Source organism: Perca fluviatilis, chromosome 5 (genome assembly GCF_010015445.1).
Source record: "Perca fluviatilis chromosome 5, GENO_Pfluv_1.0, whole genome shotgun sequence".
NCBI lineage: Eukaryota > Metazoa > Chordata > Actinopteri > Perciformes > Percidae > Perca > Perca fluviatilis.
Window position 1 is genome coordinate 16,192,188 of NC_053116.1, and position 18,476 is coordinate 16,210,663.

An 18,476-nucleotide genomic window follows, 5' to 3' on the forward strand; every position below is an offset into this window, starting at 1 on the left:
TGATTTACTTTGATCTCCACATGGCAGCCCACAGTATAAAGCCCAGCCCAGCAGGGTGTCTAACCTCAGCCCATCATGCATGCACTCATCTGGAATCAGACATTGGGTTCCATAGAGGGATAAATCTCCTGAACTATTGACTTTTTCTTATGCAGCTCCATAATGTTAGCCATAGCCTTCTGTGAGAAAATCCAGCCCAGACAGCATGCTAATGACTAAAGACCTGCCTTTGATTAGCTTTACAAGGAATTAATAATCCACGCATGCTAACATGTCCAATGTAAAAAAAAAAAAAACTGCAACATATGGCAAGCTAAAGATGAATTATAAATTGGGTGGGCAGCTCACTGTGGGATTACAGGCTTGGTCGCGTGCGTCCCCAATTTAGCCTCCCCTAAAACCCACGCTTGGGGAGTTGAGATTAAAGGCCTTGGGTCAGACGGTTTTGGCTAGGGGCTCTACTTTTATGTTTGAAGAACAGGCCTCTTAGATTGGATTGATTGGAGTCCCTTGATGGTGGTGGATATCCATCATACACCAAGATTATAAAAATGGGATTCCCCTGGTTTCTGATTGGGTTAATCCCGTCTCTTGTAAGGACTTTTAATCAAATACAGTCTCCTGCTGACTGATGGTGTGATTTTTGTTAGAAGGGAGGTAGTGGGGAAGGTATAAGGATATTTATTTAACAGGTCCATTGTGATAACTTCAAGCTACTTGTCTTTTTCTGACCAAGAGTCCAAAACCCAAAGGTATTAAGTTTACTATCACATCACACAAAGAAGAGCAGCAGATCCTCACTGCTGAGTACAGGAAACTTGGCAATTCCATTTTCACTTTAAAAAATATAATCATTGAAATTCTGATTGGTCATTCAACCAATCAATTAATCAAATAATTTCAGCTCTCATGTGTTGGCTCAGTAGGTATGTTAACTGCTGCAACTGGTTGAAAATGTTCTCATCAGCTCATCTGTAAACATGTATTAAATTGGGACAATCAGGTATGTGCTAATATGTGGTTTGCCACAGATGAGGTTACTTATGTTACTTACAAAGTTGGCACCATTTCAAACTGCTATTGCTTCTAAATAAAGCATATTGCGTCTCAGTGTGAGAGTTCATCCTTGCTATCTCCCTGTTCATCATCTTTCCTGGAATGTGAGAGATATTGTAGCCACCCTGCACGAGACATGATGTCACGCACTTCTGTAACCCACTGAAATAGTTTTAGTCCTGCAAGTAGGCCATTTCCAGATTTTCCATTCTCTAAAGGAATTACTCATTAATATGATACACAGTTAGACAGAGAAAATCCTGCAGCAGCCAGTCACATGCAGATGTAAGGGAGTAGCAGGTCCGAGAGAGAAGAGCGTGTACTGCAGCTGCAAACAAGGTCAGATTCGGTGCCTCAGGTGATTTCAGATTACTGCCTGCACTCGAGCTGTGAGGCGAGATGAGAATCAGAATTTCCATCAGATGACTGGTTGGAAATGAAATCTGTAATCAGGGGGATAATCAGATTTCTAGAAGACCGAGAGCAGCCTATCCTAGATTCTGCTGCAGTTAAGGTCTCACTCTGTCTCTCCCTCTCTGTCTGTCTCTCTGTTCATATTTTGCTGCCTCGCAGCCGCCCATTAACAAATTAAGGTCAAAATTAAGGCAGCACTATTTATAGTGAAACTATCTTTCATATTGCACAGTCAAACTACAAGACTGGTCTCAGCCTTTCAACTGAGAACATCCCCCTACAGGAGGCAAAAGCCTTAGTCTATATGTCTACATAGTTATTTAATCTTAATGAATTCCATCCCCTATGGGCAATCCGCAAAAACCAGATCATATCTGATGACCTTCCCGTACTCTGCTATGATCTCCTAAGGTATTAAGAGCATTAGAATACAGGCCTTTCATTATCACCGAGACACTATCCCATTTGCTCTACTTTTTGGTTTAGTTTTCCCATCTGTGGAGTCACTGCAGAGCACGTGCAGTGGAGGCCACCGTCCTGTGGGTAGGGGAGGGAGAGATGGGAGAACCAGGGGGAAGATGGGATAATGCAGCCCAGATGGAGCCTAACTGATTATCTCTACGGGGCAACTGCAGTATTTTGGGAACCAGTCCCCAACTGAACCACAGTAGTAAAGATTACTGTCACTTTAAAATGGCTTAATCACAAAGCAAACTTTTGTCAATTACAACCCTGATATTGAAATTGCAATAGCCAGTTAATGCTTTACCCCCGATTTACATATATCTCTAGTTTGGCCACTAAATAGTATTAACAATGGATTAAAAACATATCCTCCCATATTTCTGAACACTATAGCTTCTAAACAACAACTCTTTTCCTCCTTCACTGTATCTCCAGGCCTTTGGACAAGCCTACTCCAACCACAGGAAGGTGGCAGCGGATGGGGAGAGCCGTGAGGAGTCTCTTATCCAGGAGTCGGCATGTAAGGAGGCCTACTACGAGCAGAGGGTCCTGGAGCTGCAGACCGAGCTCCGCCAGGCGCGCAACATCCTCACCAATACCCAGTCTGAGAATGAACGCCTCAACACCATCTCTCAGGAGATGAGAGAGGTAATAGTCGGGGATACACAATCAAGAATTAGAACAGAATTATTATATAAGTGTTACAATTTAATCAGTTCAGTTCGGTCAGCTGGATATGTATCATAGGACGATGCTACTAATGCACACTGCATGTATTATAAAACGTTAGAAGAGGACCGGGTAAAGTCACTTCAAAGAATATTTCTGTTCATCAGAAGACACTGTATCATGGTGGTGTTTTTCTTGTGTCAATACTTTGAAAATGAACTCACTTCTGAGTTGAAACAGAGGGTCATGTCTGTTCCTGTTTGCCTGCAGCTATTGAGAACAACGGGCATGTTTGTTAATGGGATTTTTTGTGTCTGAAGCTGCAGAAAAAAAAACCCCAGATATACGTACATCCCAGATCAATCTTAAGCCCTGTGCTGTTCAGCATATTCATTCACCGCGGTTACTTTCAATATTGCTGTCAAAGCCTGTATTACTGTATTTTGAGTGTGATTGCAGAGTCAACAACTGGTATGATTTTGACATGCTAAGAATATATCGTCGCTGATTTACTGAATCTATTTGATTCCGATTCACAAGGTCCCGATTTGATCTGATTTCCAATTCAATTCATTAACAATTTCATTAGGGATATTTATAAGGTAAAAGTATTAATGTTTACATTAAGAATTGACCCCAAGGCAGTTGCATTAAAGTACTTTTTATTTAACATGAACACACTACAGCAGTCAACACAACAGCTCTACAGACTCTACAGTCAGTGAGTACTGAGTGACATTTCATTCAGATATATTGAGGTGGGAGTCCAAGGGACCCCTTTCAAAATGGCCATGCCACTTTTTCCCTCACCAAAATGTAGCTTTGGAGCGTTATTTTACCCCCTTTGCCAACAAGCTGGCATGGTAATTGGTACCAATGGATTCCTTAGGTCTTCTTGTTTCATATGATACAGACAGAGATCAATTCTGGATTTTTGGAATCGATATCTGATCATTCAAATGAAAAGCTATTTGATTCAGAACATTTAAACTCAGCCCTAGCTAAGATAAAACTAATCACACTGTACTAACTGTGGGACAGAGACCAGGTGGATTAAGCAACACCTTGCCTTCAAGCCCTAATGTGATTTCCTCCACCCTTAATTGTGATGCAGGGTGGAGTTAATAATTGAAAACTGAAACATGCTCTGTTGCAAAAGATGGCATGATCCTACATGAATAATTAATCAATTAAAATATTAAATTTGTGAGAACCATTGAATGACAGTAGTGCTTAACCTGTTTCCCCAGCTGCGGCATTAGTGACATGCCTTATAAAAACCCCACCTCAAACGAACACTTTACCAACTGAAATCTGTTTTGCTGAAGCATGACCAAGCCATTTCCCTAAATCGGAGCATACCCTTCACACATTACGGCAAACCGTTTCATATTTACTCTCTCCCCAACGACTGTATCATAAATGCTAACGTTTATTGTCTGCGCCCCACTTTGGACAATGTCTGACCTCTTCAGTGCTTCCATTTCCATATACTCACAGCTAATTGACCTCATTAGAAGAGACAAGAGTGCAGTGCAGTGCAGAGCGTGGGTTTACATTTGGCATTCTGCAGTATGACATTTGGCACTTATTTTTTCCTCCTCTTTGTATAATGCTCTTGCTATGTGTTAGTTAAACCCATCAGTATTGCAAATCTTCCCATGTTTGTGCACAGCAGATTTAGCTGAGTCCTCTGTTTTGCAGGGCAAGTTAGTAATTCCAGTGTAATTGGGAGGGGGGCGAGTTACAAAGGTGCCCCCCTCTGGAGTGAATTCTAACAGCAGACAGCTGCAGGAATCACTGTTGTTAGGAATCTGTGAGTCACTGCTTAAGAAAGATGTCAGCAGCGTTTCTTACTGAGAAAAGACTTCAAAATGGCATGTCCCTCAAAAAGACTTTAATTCCGGAAAGCTCCAAATTCCACTATAATTAGGTCAGCTGCTGCTCAGCTCTGAATCTAAGTTGGTATAAGTCGGGCATCATTGAAGCCAGATGTGCCTCATCATCAGACATGTTTTTGGAACCGAACACGAGTTACACTGTATAAAACTTGAAGATTATTACTTTCTACAAAGACACAATGCCTCTTAAAGCTCCCACCGGAGGGTATATACTTCTTATATTTTATTATAAAGTTGAGAAAAAAGGGAATACCAGGTTTCTTGCACATCTGATCTACTGCTTTGGTGTAACTGGTGTTGCACTGGTGGTCTGCAGGTGCCATTCCCAAATAAAAACACCCTGATGCTGCACCATGGGCCCCGGCCAGCTCTAATTGGCTAGATAAAAGGGGCTGGAGTGTAAATTGCTCCATGTATGGGAGATAATGACACCCTTCTAATGGTACTTCTGGGTGCGAGTGTGTGTGTGTGTGTGTGGCAGGCAAATGGAGGGAGCCTCGGCACTGACGCTGGCATGGTGACCAGACTGACGGGACTGAAAGAGACCTTTGTCTCCTGGGTTTCAAATTAGCCCAAAAGCTCAGGCATGGAGAGAAGGGGGTGGTGGCACTAGGAGACGATGAGAATGGTACAAAGAAAGAGAAGGAGGCCTAAAATCCGTTAGAGAAGGAGAAAGGCTTAATCAGAGTAAAGTCAGCACTAGTGGTGGACCGTGCTGCTTTTCTGAGACAACATGGCTAATCATATTAAGTCACGAGGTTCAATAAATTACTCAATTTCATCAAGGAATGCAACTGACAGTTGGGCTGTAACTGTTGCCTTTTGTGTTTGGTTAAAAGTAAGTTATTTTTTTTTTTTTTGCCTGTGCATATCAACAACGTTCCCTTTGGAAAGTTAAGATGTATTTAGGATTTGAGCTTTCAGGACATCAGTAAAGCTAAAAGAAGGCCTGTAAAAGCCTTACAAATGTAATTTGACTGTGTGTCGTTTACAAATCAATCACTAGATAATGTCATTATTGCACCATTCCACAGATCTGGAAGCTCTGTTCAGCGTTAAACTGCTTTTGTCTCTGCACAGGCCAGTTTATTCACAACCCTTTAGATACAGCATTTCAGCTGTGTACTGACATCACCGTCTTCCATGCCAAAGACTCGAATGATGGCCCCAAGCACTGATAAAACACATTTCACTGCTACGCTGCAGTCTATAGGATTAAACCTCTACAAAGAGCCAGTATTGTATGGAGGCTCACTCTAATAGGCATGACTTCATTAAATTCAATCTCATGTCTTGAGAGGAATGTGCCTCCAGTGATGGCTGTCATTATCCTTGCACAATGAGTGTCCCCATTGCCTGCCTCTTAGGAAATTATCAAGCAAAGCCAAAGATAAAAACGCTGAGTTGTGTGTTATCAGTGTTCGTTCAGTCTATCTTTACACTCTGGTCACACTCGGAAAAAATTTAATGCGTTTCCACCTCATCATCACCCTGCGATTGCTTGCAGTACTCCCCTTTCTCCATATTTTGCATCACTCAGACTGTGCTAAAACAGTAACTGTTGTTGCCTTAACAACTGTCATCCTTTTTTTTCTGCACTCACAGACCCATAAATTACAGTGTTGTGCTTTTTGTCAATCGCCATAATGTGGAGACCATTTACATAATAAACATGCTAGTTTTTTTTCAATCCTCATTGACACAGCCGAAGGAGCCGTCAGAGATGAGGCTTTCCCCTTAATTGAAATGCTGTTTCAGTTGACTGGATTATACACCTGACAGAAGTGGGGGATTGAGCAAGGGAGGTATCTGCATTGATAGGATGAGTTTAAAAGGTCGGAAGAGGGCAGACGTTTAAAGCTCATTGAGAGGAAGGCCATTGTAGTTATTGCAGTCAGAAGAAATGAGAGCGCAAGAGCAGATGGACATAGACGCAGAATTTCAATTGTCATGGCAGCGCTGGTGCTTTACCTTGATTATTGAAAGGTCAAAGTTGAGTGGTATAGTGATCCAAGGAAGGTTGATCTTTGTCCCCTGGTATCATTGTCTGACGTGAGGCTAATGTAATAGGATTCCTAAAGGGCTCTGGTGCTGTCGACTGCCTTATTATATCTTGTCACATTAATGCCAAGACAGATCACCTCCTGTCCTGTGCTAGTTGGAGTGGTCGGGCAGTATAGAAAGACAAACCGAGAAAAGGTTGAACAATTGGTCTCTAAATAAAAAGGCTCACTGACACGGCAGATGAATATAACAAGAGGTGTGAAAACTCAGACACATGCTGCTTAATTTTCAATATGTGCCCCAGCCATTGCTACTACTATTGTCACAAGTGACCCACAACTAAGTCCTCCAGATGTTATCTGGCCATGGCACCTAATCCTACTCCCACTTCAGCTAGCTGCCTCATGAGTGGCATGTCTCACCAATTGAAGGCTATTTTTAGCCTTTAAGAGGTGTGGGTCTCTAAAATACATTTGGAAGATGTGCCATTGATCCCCAATGATGTTTGTCTTTTAGTATCAGCATCAAAGAAGCTCTGAAAGTGTGTCGATCTTGATTTAAGCCCCTGGCTCACGCACCAAAGAGGTTTTCCATGCCGGATCAATGGATCCTAATAACTCTACTACACACACACACAACACACACATAAATAGGCCTACACATTCACTTCAGCAAATGGGTGTTAACGTACTGATGTGCACATTTCTCCACTTTCATCTAACATGACCTCAAAAATCAGTAATTCACTGTTAAGTGCATGCAGACACACTTTCAACCTGGGGGCTCTTCAACAGTCACACACTGGGCAAAGTACTATCAGTCACGCACTCACAAGATTCCTTTCACTTTTTAGATTTTAATTTTTTCTCATTGAAAAGTGTGACCTTGACTGTGTTTTCTCTCCGTAATGGAGTCTGAATAGAATGACAATTGCTTGCAGCGAAGAGGAGGATAAAAGCAGATCTGCTTTCACTCACATTCTCGACTCTGACAGTAGCAATAGGCCCCTGAGCTTCATTATTCCTTTGCTCTGTCTAAACCTATACTGGGGGTGGTTGAGCTGTAGTGCATCTGTGATATACAGTATTTCTCGTCTCTCCTGGAGGTTATCCTGGGATTTGCTCAGCTCGGTAGAGTTAGATTTAACTCGGGCTTCAGTGCGTGTGCATTTTTTTCTGAAGTGCAAAGTGGCCAGGATGGAGAGTGAAAAAGAGGTCAGCAGAGTGAGAGTGCAAGAGAGAAAAGAAAATAGAAAATATATACAGTATTTATATTGAGCCTGTCTGTGCTATTATATCCATTATATAGTCATGTGCCATCTGGGAGTCTGCACAGCACTTTCAAGGGAATGGAACCAGGGGGTTAAAGCTAGTAAATATGGATTGGCGGAAATGCATATTTACAAAATTCTCTGGCGTTATTAAGACCGGAGCCGGGCCTTTTAATAAAGCATTAAAACATTCCTAAGCTACACTTGTGTTAAGCCTAAAACCTTGCCACTTGGCTTACTAAGTGATGGAGCAATTTCCCACAGAAGTAAGGTGCTCAAACATATTGAAAAATTACTCAGAGCTTTACTGAGATTTAAGCAGGTTCAGCCCCACTGTGCTGTCAAAAGTAGTTTAATAGTGAAAAGAAAGCTTTAGGCCGGTTACACACTGGCTGCTGGGGTGCATTTCTGCGTTAGCGGGGTGTTAACGTGTCTTTACACACAAGAACGGTCGGCGGTGCTGCGCTGCCTGTCTGGACACATGTATGTTTCCCATTGATAAAATGAAATACCATGTTAAACATAAATATATACTGATTTGATTACAGCAAAGACAACGTTGGCAGTATTGACGGCATAATAGGCTACAGAATATTTCGTTCTGTATTGACAGGTGCAATATTAGAAAATTGATTTTTTTTTTTTATTACATTTATATCTGCATTTATATCAAAACCTAGAAACTTTCAAACATCAACATGTCATTTATTAATATGTATTTGTGTCTAAACGACATATAAACATCTTTTCCTATTCTATTTTGCCTGGAAACGCTTCCAACACGCTTGCGTGTCGTGTCAAAAATAGGCGTCTGTTCTATTTCTAGCAGGCACACGTTTTTGGCACGGCCTGCCACGCCCGAGACACGCATGTCACCCAGGCAGTGTGTAAGCTCTAACCTGTTAACATGGGAGCCGAAAGAGTGAAGTCTATGCTTTATCCTGCATATACGTACACTACATGCATGTGCTATTCCTCACTATGATATTAAACGTCTAATATATCACGCCTATCCTGCATGTTTATGGTATGGCTGTACTACTTAGTGTTTTTACTACCACCCACTTTGCATGGAAGTGAAACATTTGTGCGTGGGTGTGTGGCTGTGTGGGTGTGTGTGGGCGTATTGAAGCAGCTGTCCAGACATCACCTGTAGTGACAGCCGGCAGGGGGTCATTACTAACCACACATAGGTCCATGCTCATGAAAGGCTTCCAGCTGACAAGCTCTCTATTGGTGGCACCTCACATGGCCTTCAAAATCCCACACCCCAGTATCGAGCCACACACACACACACACACACACATTGCAGTATATCACAAACATTCCCAGGAGAGGCGTACGCACGCTCCTCATAATTAATGTCATTCAGCCTTTATAGCAGGGACGCACATGGCCACCGCAAACCCTGAGGAGTTTACTCAAATCAACTTCTGTCAGGCAGCAGGCCAGTGTAACCCCCCCCCCCCGAGCCTGTGAGGGGCTCAGTGCAACAGAGGATGTGGAAGCAAGGTGAAAGGTCAAAGCGCTGGTTTGCATTGTAATCAGATTGGAGGAGGATCATAATCAGGTTCAGTATTGGCCTGTATTCATCGGGACCATACAGCACTGACCCTCCAGCTGAGGCACATAACCCTGGCCAAGACCTGAACAACCAGCTGGCAAAGCTTTGAGGAGTTAAAAACAAAAGATTACTCCAGCAGTGTGGTGATTATGCTGAAGGGCTTAACGAAATAATTGCGTATGTTTGTGTATGTAGTTTGATACTTCAAAGTTGACAACAAGACTATGTGAAGCTATTAATGGATTGACTAGCTCTTTTTTTGCTTAAATTCAGTTCACGTTCAGAAGTCAGGACCACTGCATAGAGGCATGTGGTATGACTGATCTGTATTGTAAGCCTATGCATTATTCAGTACTGCACTAACATCAGGGCTTTCGCACAGCAAACACCCACGCTCATTAGACATGCGCAAAACCCTGATGAATATTAATGCACCTTCAAACGTCAGCCACAACTCAGCTCTGCACATAGTGATGAGTTATTACACAGAGCAGACGAGGAGCATGTACTCTTTATCAGCGGGGATCCAGCAACATGTTTGTCAGTGACTTCCTCTTAGTAAGCCAAATAAGCGAGTAAATTCAAATTGTAGAGTAACAAAAACAAACCGTTTTTTGTTGCGAGATCGTCTCCTGAGTCCCATTAGTTAGATATAGAGCATTAATTATTGTTGGTTAAGGATCAAGCTGTATTACTATGAAATAATTCACTCAGATATAAATAATGTGTGATTAGGAAGTTGCATCACTGTTAAAGGGTCCGTCTAGTTTTTAAAAGGTGTTCTAACCATCAGGATACCTGTCACCACCAGCTAATTACCAACCACTCTATTTCAGTAAGTAATACTAGGCAGGTGTGACATGAGAAAGTCTGCAAAGTGAAAGCTTCTCAAGATTGACTTCCTGCAATCGTTGAAATGATCCCAGAGCAGGGATTGTGACGCTGCCACACGGTGACAGCATGAGAGTAAGGGGCCACCTGGCAAGGGATTGGGAGGCAAATTGTCCCTCTGGTATTAGGTTATGTCTGCCAACTCTGCTGAGAGAAAGACATGCATCACACACATGCAAATCCTAACCATACTGTAGATCAGAGACTGCGGTTCTTCTCTTACTGTCTCACATACGTAAATATATACAAATTACACTTGTTCAACACTGTGTGTGTGTGATCAAATTCATGCAGACACGTAGCACTGCAGGCTTTTGCACACCATCTGCACACAGGTGCGCAACTTAAACCTTGCATGCTTGCTTGCACAAATGAACATTTAAGGTGAGATATATTTCATATGCTTTAACTCCCTCTTTCTTACATTACGTTCACACACATGCACATGCTCGTTTATTCAGTTTAAAAAGTCCTTCAGTGAGTATCCCCTTACTTCAGAGCTTTTATCTGCCCTATCTCCAACAGCCGCCGGCTAAGATTTCCCCCACCCAAATGTCCTGTGGGGCTCTTATGTTTTGGGATGAGCCAGTCAGCAGGGGTGGGAGGGCAGTGTCAAACCTTGAAAGACGAGGACGGAGGGTTAAACAGGGTGATGAGGTAGTAAGGATTCAGGTGGCTCAGTAGGGCTGATCGGATTCTTCGGTTTGTGTCGCAGTCTACAAGTGGGGGAAGGGCAGGTTTCTTTCCTCTCTAACCTTTATATAATTAATGATGCCTTTCCTGAGCAGCAAGAAAGAGCCAGCTGCACTTACAGTATATTACAAACACTAGTGCTCGCTTGTAACTAGCACTCGCGTTCAAAATATTAGCACGTTAAATGAAAATTTCAGATTTTGAATTCCAACTGAAATTGAGACACTTTTTGCACAACTTCTGATTTCTACAATTTGCGCGGATTAGTCCTTTCTGTACAAAGAACCGAGCCTACTCTAACTCCTCTATAGATAATTAGACCACTACAGTGCTTCTCGGCCATTGAATGCCTGAATGAGAGAGATAAGTAGGCTTCGGTCTTTGTGGTGTCATCAGAGCTGGCAGGCGGGCACACTTATGGCCCACTGCCCGGAGAGACACCTGGCACCTCCCTGTTAAACACGGAACAGACACACACACACACGCACACACGCACGACGGGTTTGGCCCTTATTTAGCCAGCTTTAGAGTGTTAAAGAGCCTATGTGACACTAACTGTAACACTAAAGCAACAGTATCCAGTCAATCGGAGTCTCTCCCACACTCAGTCAAACAAGATTGAAATGGTACCGACAGCTCTTCTTGTCCCTCTGTCTATTTGTTTGGCACCACAGAGCAGCCAGGTGGTGGAGCTTCAGAGGAATCAGCTGCGTGATGACATCAAGGAGTACAAGTTCCGGGAGGCTCGTCTGCTGCAGGACTACACCGAGCTGGAGGAGGAGAACATCTCGCTGCAGAAGCAGGTCTCCGTGCTCAAACAGAGCCAGGTGAGGATGGAACATGACTGCAGCTCTAGATGCACAAAGTTTGAATCATGCAGCAGAATATCCCCTTCTTGGTAAATTTGCCTTTGTGCTGGTTATCATCATGCACTCGTCTTTTGCTAAGTTTAATTAAACGTTTCACTAAAGTTTCAGGCATCTCGTCCAAGTACCCCAGTACTTTTTTTAAACACAAATGTACTGTATACTATCTTACTCTAGTACTCCTACAGGCCCTCCACCTTCCACTCATCAGTTCAGTCTGTCTCATTGTACTGATTAAACAGCCCAAGGAAGCATGAGCGGCGCATTCAAATTCTGATTTAATTACGATAATAAAGACATCCTCTGAAACGGTAAAGAGATAAGCAGCCGTGTTTTTTGGAATGCCTGGAGCTGCCGTCTGGTTGTAGAAGTGTTTGACAGACTCTTTAACATTTATCATCCTTCAGACAGAGATTCTAACACTTCCTGGGTTTAGTCAAATGTTAAAATCCCTGTCGCACATCTGCAAACATGAAACAGAGCTGAATTTCCAAGTAGGAGATATCCATTTGATGTTAGCTTTTATGCTTGAGCTGTTAATGCTTTCCATATGACCTTGTCCTCTTGAATTCTGTTCTCCTATTTTCATCACAGAGGACGTGAAACAAAACAAAGGTGGCTCCTAGTTTTTAGTCCTCCAATATAAAAGAGATTCCCCAAATCCAATTAACTTAAAAACTAATTAGAAAGGGAAATTAAATGGATTTGTTGTCAATTAACGTTTTCGTGAATAATGCCATTCTTTTTTTTGATCCAGCTGGTTTGCCACACATGAACCAGCCTGACGGCTCATTTTCATTGGAGCTGCATCAAGTTGTATTTATTTATCTGTGAATCTAAAATTCATTAAAGGTGTTCCCTCTCCTCCTTCGTCCAGGTGGAGTTTGAGGGTTTGAAGCACGAGATCCGTCGTCTAGAGGAAGACACTCAGTTCCTTAACAGCCAGCTGGAGGATGCCATCCGACTGAAAGAAATCGCGGAGCGTCAGCTGGGTGAGGCCCTGGAGACCATCAAGACTGAGCGTGAGCTGAAAGCGTCCCTGAGGAAAGAGCTCACCCACTACATGAGCATTGGAGACACTCTTTGTCACAGGTAAAACAACATAACCCAAACAAGGCGCTCACAGGCCTCAGCATGCACTGTAAAGAACACTCAATGACACACTGTTCCCACCTCTTCCCCCTCAGCCCGCTTAGCATTTCTCTGGACGGTCTCAAGTTCAGCGACGATGCCGCCACTGAACCCAACAACGACGAGGCTCTCCACGGATATGAGAACGGCTTCACCAAGCTGGCCAATACCATCACCTACGACAACCGCATCTCCACGCCCAAAAAGGAAGAGCTGTTCCATCCTGCGCCCAGCCTCGTGGACGACCTGCTGAGCGAACTTAACATCTCAGAGATCCAGAAGCTTAAACAGCAGTTGATGCAGGTTTGTTCTTAACCACCGTGGAAAAATGAAAACATTGTCTTTTAACCGTAATAGATATCGCTGACCTCGGCGATGCACTTTTAGTGAATAATCCCCACCCATTCCACAAGATAAGTCAATCGCAGTCTTACAGATTGGCATGTAAATGACGTTTTGTTTTTAGCAGTATTTGCGGTTACTTTAGGTGTATTCAGTGAAGAGAGAATCAATGGTAAGCAAATGAGAGTCAAAAGAAATAAAGCACCTTGACTATACTCTAGATATTGTTGATATGGGAATAGATTGGTGAGATGTCTTTGCTTATTATGTGATTTATCATACTAAGAATGCTGTTGTTCCTCAAAACAAACTAGAACGACAATAGTTACCAAAGAAAACCTCCAGACAGCAGCACTATGTATGTGAGTAGGTTGGAGGTGTGTGTGAAAGAGTGAGTGAGTTAGTAGATCCTGACCAAGGCTGCTGCAGGGATCTAGTTAATCCAGGGAGACACACACACACACACACACACACACCCTTCAGGCTCTGTTGGACTGGGAGGCAGCGGGTGGTGGCACCAGTGGACTTGCCATCTGCTTGCTCATCACCCCATGAGTCCAGGGCCACGCCTGATTAGGCACCATGGTTACCAGAAAGGACTGGGGAACCTGTGGATAACAATTGTTTTGAGGTTTAAGGGATTACGATATTTTTTTTTTTTCCTCCCGTCATCATACACACATCATAAACACAGTTGCCGGATTAATAAAGTAAAGTTGAAGTTACCTCAATGCTGCCCTGCTGGCACCGTTCTGGTTCTCAACTGGACCATTGTGATCAATCTGTCAGGCTGTGACAAAGCCCTGTGTTTGATATGACCCAGCAGCATGCCGTACTGCCTGCTAAAGCCTCCTGCCAGGTCATTCCACAGATTCCAGGCAGGAATCAGAGCAGAGTAAACAAAAAGCTTCCTTGACTCATTTAGCTATACTCTGTTCCCTTCCTACCTTATCTCATTCTATTGATTAGGTGCTCAAATGATCGATCCTAGACCTCCGCTCCTCTGGTATTGCCCTATTAGGTCCCTGGCAATGTATAACAACATCCAGAATGGATTCTGCAGGAGTAGGATGGGCAGTGATTTGTGTTTAGCTGCCCACAAGCCCTCTTCCAAATATAAGTAATGTTGTAAATGTGAGAACACAAGTGTCAGCGTATTTAAATTATGGATTTCTTTTAAATGCCAAGTGCGTCATGCATTATACAGTGTCATGCTTTCATATTTTGTATTTCAACAAGTGATATGTAGAGTACACCTCAGCATGACAAGCAATCTTAATCAAACTTCCATCTCTTTTTGAAATGAATCCTCATTATATATTCCGCACTAATAAATAATGTATGCAGATGAGCATATACATGATACTTTTACATTATTTACAGATCAGCTTCTGAAATAGCTCAGTGCTTATATCAGCACAACTGTGTGTAAGACGACCCCCCCCAGTGTCTCTGCCCAGTCCAGCAAATTATCAAGATCATCCTGACTCTGATGCTGGGCTACTGGGAAATGAGCCTTGCATACCTTGGCAACACAAGCCTGATACTGGGTAGAGTTACCACAGGACAGATAATCCACTGATTTAATATAATCTATCTTCAAAGGATTCATTCACATCATCATGTTACCAAGACATTCAAATGTAAAATTAGTCGTGTGCAATAAGCCAAGCAGAGAGTACTGTACAGTACGGTGACCTCACGTCTTGCCGCTCTTTGTGTCTCTGCCTCTCTCCTCAGATGGAGCGTGAGAAGGTCAACCTGCTGTCCACCCTGCAGGACTCCCAGAAACAGCTGGAGCAGGCTAACGGTGCTCTCTCCGAGCATCAGGAGAAGGTCAACCGCCTCACGGAGAACCTCAACGCCATCCGCAAGCTCCAGGCCAGCAAGGAGCGCCAGTCGGCCTTGGACAACGAGAAAGAACGTGATAGCCATGAAGATGGAGACTACTACGAGGTGGACATCAATGGACCTGAGATTCTGGAGTGCAAGTACAAGGTACCTACATGTCTTCTTATAGTTGAGGCTAGACAGGACAAAATGTCAGATTCAATTCAAAATCTACATTTGTTTTTTGAGGAAAAAGTTAAACGTCCTACGATACATATCGTCTTTGTTTTTGACATATTCTCAACCGTTGATCTTGCTTCGCTAGGTTGCTGTTTCTGAAGCAGGAGAGCTGAAGGAGGAGCTGAAGACTCTGAAGACCGAATACCAGGCCTGTCAGTCACGTTACGAAGAGGAGCGCACCCGTCTGGAGAACGATGTCACAACGCTGGGAGGGAAGCTGGCAACTCTGGAGAAGGCCAGTCAGTCAGAGAGAGAAGAGAAGGCTAAGCTAGAGAAGGAGCTACGCAAGGTGAGAAGTTGCTCTCTATATAGACATTCTGATAAGTGCTTCATTTGGTGTTTTTATAAACTTTGTAAGAAAACGTGCCTAATTGATGCCTTTCTCTCTGTGTCCTCAGTTGAGCGATGTGGCAGGTGAATCCCAGGGTAGTCTAAGTGTGGCACAGGACGAGCTGGTCACCTTCAGCGAAGAACTGGCCACCCTCTACAACCACGTCTGCATGTGCAACAACGAGACACCCAACCGCGTCATGCTCGACTTTTACAAGCAGGGCAAGGGCGGTCGGAGCAGCCCGGAGGGCCGTGGCCGCCGCTCTCCCATTTTGCTCACCAAAGGCCTCTTCCCTGAGCCTGGTAAGACCGACCTAAGCGACGGAGCCCCTTCACCGGTCTCCTCACTGCCTTCTCCTGTGTCTGACCACCGCCGCGAGCCGATGAACATCTACAATCTGGTGGCCATCATCAGAGACCAGATCAAGCACCTGCAGCTGGCTGTGGACCGCACCACAGAGCTGTCGCGCCAGAGGGTGGCCTCTCTGGAGCTCGGCACCGTGGCCGACAAGGACAAGGACGCCTGCATGGAGGAGATCCTCAAACTGAAATCCCTGCTCAGCACCAAGAGGGAACAGATTGCAACCCTGAGGACTGTCCTCAAGGCCAACAAGCAGGTTGGTTGTTTTGTCTTTTTTAACTAGGTGGGTGTCACTCCCAAACATTTGTCAGTTTTCATTGAAAGACAGAAACAGAAGAAGAGGGTGTCAGCTATTCTAGGTCTATTCAGCTGTTGCAGCAAATGCACTGCAGATAAGATCTATAAGAAACACTGGTGGAGACAGCAGCAATGATGTCAGCTGTCTAGAGTATTTGTGTGGTCAGGACTGGAGAACAGCCCTCCAGAGCACAAAGAACCATAACCCAGAGACACACTGTCTATGCAGTTGCTCTGGTAGTCCTTTTAAAGAATGTGCGTGGTTACTCAGTGAGTAAAGAGCGCAGACATGAAAGCCCCTCATAAACCACACACCTATGGGTTTTAAACCAGCAGCTAACAATAACAATTCCAGGCTGCTGCCTTAATGACTTGAAAAACGAAAAAAAAAAGACGATATGGTCTGAGTTAGCAGACTTCTTGCGACAGGAAATGCACCCCCTATGCCTTCCAGCTGCTCTGACCCTTTTGTTCTTCTCGTCCACCCACAGACAGCTGAAGTTGCTCTGGCCAATCTGAAGAGCAAGTATGAGAACGAAAAGGCCATGGTAACCGAGACCATGATGAAACTGAGGAATGAGCTCAAAGCCCTGAAGGAGGACGCGGCCACCTTTTCTTCTCTCCGAGCTATGTTCGCCACACGGTAGGAAACTTGCTCAGTGGACATCACTGGAAAAATATATTTCACTCATCCTGCCTTCCAAGACTCATACACGACAGAAAAGCATTTGTCTGACACACCATTATAACCTCACTTTATATTGTCACATGGTTTTGCATGAATCGCAAACCGTAAAAATTAGTTTGAGGAGGCAGCAGTAACACAGCAGACAACTAACTACTGCACATGCACCATACAAAGATCATACGCAATATAACCAGGTAAACTAAAGATAATATTATCAACATGATGTAATCCATGTTTACCATATGTGTCTCTGTGGTCTTATTGTAACAGGATATGTTTATAGTGTTTGTTTTTGAGAATCGCGGTCAGGAAGGGATACTAGCATTAATCCTGACTATAGAGCACAGAAGGTATCTAATCTGGGTATCATCAAATATGTCACCTACTGTAAATTGTGTGTGTGTGTGTGTGTGTGTGTGTGTGTGTGTGTGTGTGTGTGTGTGTGTGTGTGTGTGTGTGTGTGTGTGTGTGTGTGTGTGTGTGTGTGTGTGTGTGTGTGTGTGTGTGTGTGTGTGTGTGTGTGTGTGTGTGTGTGTGTGTGTGTGTGTGTGTGTGTGTCAGATGGGCTGACACAGTCACTAATCTTTTCTGATTCCAAAGAGAAGCCGGTCAAAGGTTCTCTGCATAATCCCACCTCATCTTAGTCTCGATTAAGCGTTCACCCCTCAACACGTAGTAGACTCACACACTGCTTGTTTGTTTTTGTGTGTGTATGCATATTGGGGAAGGTAAGAAAATTAGTGCTAGTGCCCTTGTATGGACACTTTTTGAAACATTTTTTAATCGGAATCGTATTTTTTACCATGTAAGTAACACTTACAAGGAATTTACCTTGGTGGTTGGTGCATACATGAACATATTAAACATATGAAATTAACAATAAATACAGAAACAAACATGTACAATATAGCTGTTTAACATTAAACTGTGAGACTGTACAGTTTAGTGCAGGATGTGCGAAACTTGTAATTATAGTGGTTCCACTGTCAACTCTCTTTTTTTAGTTGCTTTTCCTCTCTGTGAATGTCCTTAAGATGCTGATGCTCAATTGTCCCGTAAATATCAGCTCCGGTCCAGATGGCTGCGCTGAGATGCTGAGACGGTCTTTCCTTCTGCATTTAAGACTCCTCCGCAATCTACAGCAAAGCTCAAGCTGTGCAGAGGGAGGAGAGGTAGAAGAGGAGGGTGGGGATAGACAGTATTATAGAGGGAATGTGTGGTCAGCTCAGCGCCCCTCATCCTACCCATTCAGTAGTCCAATAGCTGTCCCTGAAGTGTGCTTGCTGAAGTAACTCCATATACCTGCAGTGTCTAATCAATTGGTAACAGGAGGAAAACACCCCTGTATGCAAATATGTCAGTGTATGTTGTCATATGGCTTTTGGCGCACTGCAGAGCCAAGGTGGTTAGAGGATGGGGGGTGTAATGCTAAACCATTTGGACCAAAGGCAACCAGGGCAAAGA

General features: G+C 43.6%; 1 protein-coding gene across 2 annotated transcripts in view; it reads left to right on the forward strand.

Moving 5' to 3' along the window:
* Positions 1-18,476, forward strand: part of LOC120558327 (protein bicaudal D homolog 2-like) — a 43,682-nt gene that overhangs the window by 15,611 nt on the left and 9,595 nt on the right. For both annotated transcript variants that reach the window (XM_039799254.1, XM_039799256.1), the window contains exons 2-9: positions 2,371-2,583; positions 11,602-11,754; positions 12,671-12,885; positions 12,981-13,227; positions 15,007-15,264; positions 15,422-15,625; positions 15,735-16,283; positions 16,816-16,967. In XM_039799254.1, the coding sequence (XP_039655188.1) occupies positions 2,371-2,583; positions 11,602-11,754; positions 12,671-12,885; positions 12,981-13,227; positions 15,007-15,264; positions 15,422-15,625; positions 15,735-16,283; positions 16,816-16,967 (1,991 nt within the window). The remainder of the gene's footprint in view (positions 1-2,370; positions 2,584-11,601; positions 11,755-12,670; positions 12,886-12,980; positions 13,228-15,006; positions 15,265-15,421; positions 15,626-15,734; positions 16,284-16,815; positions 16,968-18,476) is intronic.